General features: G+C 35.2%; 1 protein-coding gene across 2 annotated transcripts in view; it reads right to left on the bottom strand.

The window, feature by feature from the left end:
- Positions 1–1,462, bottom strand: part of LOC145643510 (uncharacterized) — a 9,897-nt gene extending 8,435 nt beyond the window's left edge. The window contains exons 1-2 of one of the 2 annotated variants that reach the window (XM_081694992.1): positions 1,359–1,462; positions 1–36 (exon numbers count right to left, since the gene is read on the bottom strand). The exon at positions 1–36 is cut by the window's left edge and continues 1,332 nt beyond it. In XM_081694992.1, coding sequence (XP_081551118.1) covers positions 1–36; positions 1,359–1,413 — 91 coding nt within the window. In that variant the 5' untranslated portion in view covers positions 1,414–1,462. Of the gene's footprint in view, positions 40–1,358 lie in introns of both variants that reach the window. The other variant, XM_081694991.1, reaches the window with a different exon arrangement.
- Between the last annotated feature and the right edge of the window lie 990 nt (positions 1,463–2,452).

Below are 2,452 nucleotides of genomic sequence, written 5' to 3'. Positions count from 1 at the left end.
GGGGATAGTAATACTTTTCTGCCCAGATAACAGATGCTGCTGAAAACCAAGCAAGCCAGAATCAATGGCAGCTTGTAGAACAATACACTACTGGACCAAATCCATAACATAAGTATTACTGCTAAGGTGTGTATTGTTAGGTAAATGCTAAATAAGCAAGTTATTCCTGAATATGTACAAGCGTATACAGGAAGTTTCAAAAGTGTTTGTTTAGGAATTTAATTTCAAAGAATTTCTGACCCTTGGGCCATAAATAATTTGATATTAGTGAAAATGATTTAAAAAATAAAGCTGACTCTCTGCAACTTTCAGAAAGTGCATATTTCATGCTGGATCTTTTTTCCTCATCCCCGATTCATCCAAACCTTTTTAATGCCTTTGAATTGTTTCCTGCCTATTACAAAGCCCCACTAACTTGGTTCTGTGTGGCTGAGACCATCAGCTTTTTTGAAGGCAGACAGCTGAGCACCATATCAATAGTTTCAATCAGATCAGTAGTGTATCATCATATCAGACATTTTCTCTGTTGTGAAGCAATGATACCAGTAACTTTTTTATATGCATTTTAAATTTTAAGCATTTGGTAGATGCTTTTGGATGGCTAAGGCCTCACTAAGGACTTACAAGGCTTCAGTACAGTAAGTCAACTGAATTCTGAGCATTTATGGAGATCTTACAATTCACTATAAATGGTACAGCAGCCTTTTAAATACAGTCATGCTTATTTTGTAATCATTTTCTTTGAGGTATCAGCATTGACTCCTGTTTCTGGCAGTAACTTGGTTCAATAGTATTTGGTCTCTAACCTATGTGGACTGGCTAGAATGCATTCTCTGAGTAGATGACCGAGCACTTTTGTAAGTCGATCTGGTTAAGAGCGTCTCCTAAATCCTGCAAATGTACCTATAATCATTCCTTAAAAAACTGTCTGATCTGAGGATGAGGAACCTTTTCACCAGAAATACATAAAGTTAAGCAGAAAACTATGTACTTAATGCCTTAAACCAGGTACAAGGAATAGGGCTGTATGTTAAAGAGCCAAACCCACAGAAGGTTTGGGTCCTCAAGCACTTTCGGAACTTCCTGGAAAAGCGCTAATGCAGACTATAGAGTTTAGCAGCTCAGCAGGAATCTTACATTGTATTTCAGATTATAATGTAAAAAACAGTTGTCACAGCAAGAACAAACTACCAAAAATACCTGAAATGTTTTCAAAATAAATAAATAACACTCTAGATGTAGCTCATAAATTGGCCTCTGTGATTAATATTTCTAACAGTTGCCATAATGCATATCAAATCAGTTTTGATCCATTGAAAAGTTAGAAGGAAAAATACAGAAGTTTGTATGAAGCTTACCTACTATGAGCAGTATACCCATCAGCGACATGTTATTGGGCATTTGAGAATGCATTGGAGACACTTCACAGATGACAAGGTTTAGTCAAGAAGGTAGACAGACTAGGGAAGAAAATTGACAAAGTTGGATATAGAGCAAATTAACAAAGCACATAAATTTTAGCACAAAAAATCAATTATTCTGTGGAACATGGTCTGAAAGAAATGTAATAACCACTTTAAATATTATGTTTTTTTGAAAAGCTTGGAAAGCAGATGATAAATAGGCACCTTACTGAGAGCGATATCCTCTTACACAGTCCTCTGGAGAGTTATATTGTGTATTAACAACCAAGGTAAATATATTCAAATATTTGCATTTACCTACCAACAGACATTGATGAAAAACCCACTCTTACCAATCAGATCAGACAAAACAAACAAAAAAAACCCTACATAGTTATCATCATTTGCATGGCAGAGGAAACACACTAGTTAGACAGTTATTTTACAGTGCAGATTCTGTAAAAACAAGGGCATTTCACTTATTCTCTGACAGCTGCATTCTGGTGAGTTAATTTTAAGGTGACCAACAAAAATGCCTTCATGGTCTTGCTGCACTGTACTTCTGTAAACTGATTATTAGCTGACAATAGATCTAAAAATTATCATCAGTAATATCCTAGTCATACCAGCCAGCAGCATGCTGAGTTTTAAGGTAGACTTGAATAAGAATCTGGATAATAAGTTAACTTCAACTGTCCATAGATTTTCTTTTTCTTTTTTGCTATAAAGATCAAACATCTCAATAAATAAATAAATAAATATTCTAAGAATAAACTTCTATTGGTGTAAGCAGAGCTTGAGTGAAGAGACACTCATAGTGCTGGTAGTCTTTCTGTGTACTCACTGAGTGCCTGGTGTGCGTTTGGTGGGTAGAATATCGATTTACCACTAAAATTCACAAGAATACTTATAAGGTTATTATGAAGTTGATGTTGAATTGCAGTTGCATTCAGTAAAAACAAAAATGCAGATGAAATATATTGTAAATTTCAGGAGTGAATGAGGCAGCTGCACTGAGCAGAGAGAGAGAGTTAACTAAATGAATAATT

The sequence above is a fragment of the Electrophorus electricus genome, chromosome 13 (assembly GCF_041902795.1).
Source record: "Electrophorus electricus isolate QZ-2024a chromosome 13, ASM4190279v1, whole genome shotgun sequence".
Taxonomy (NCBI): domain Eukaryota; kingdom Metazoa; phylum Chordata; class Actinopteri; order Gymnotiformes; family Gymnotidae; genus Electrophorus; species Electrophorus electricus.
This window is presented reverse-complemented; position numbering and strand designations above follow the sequence as displayed.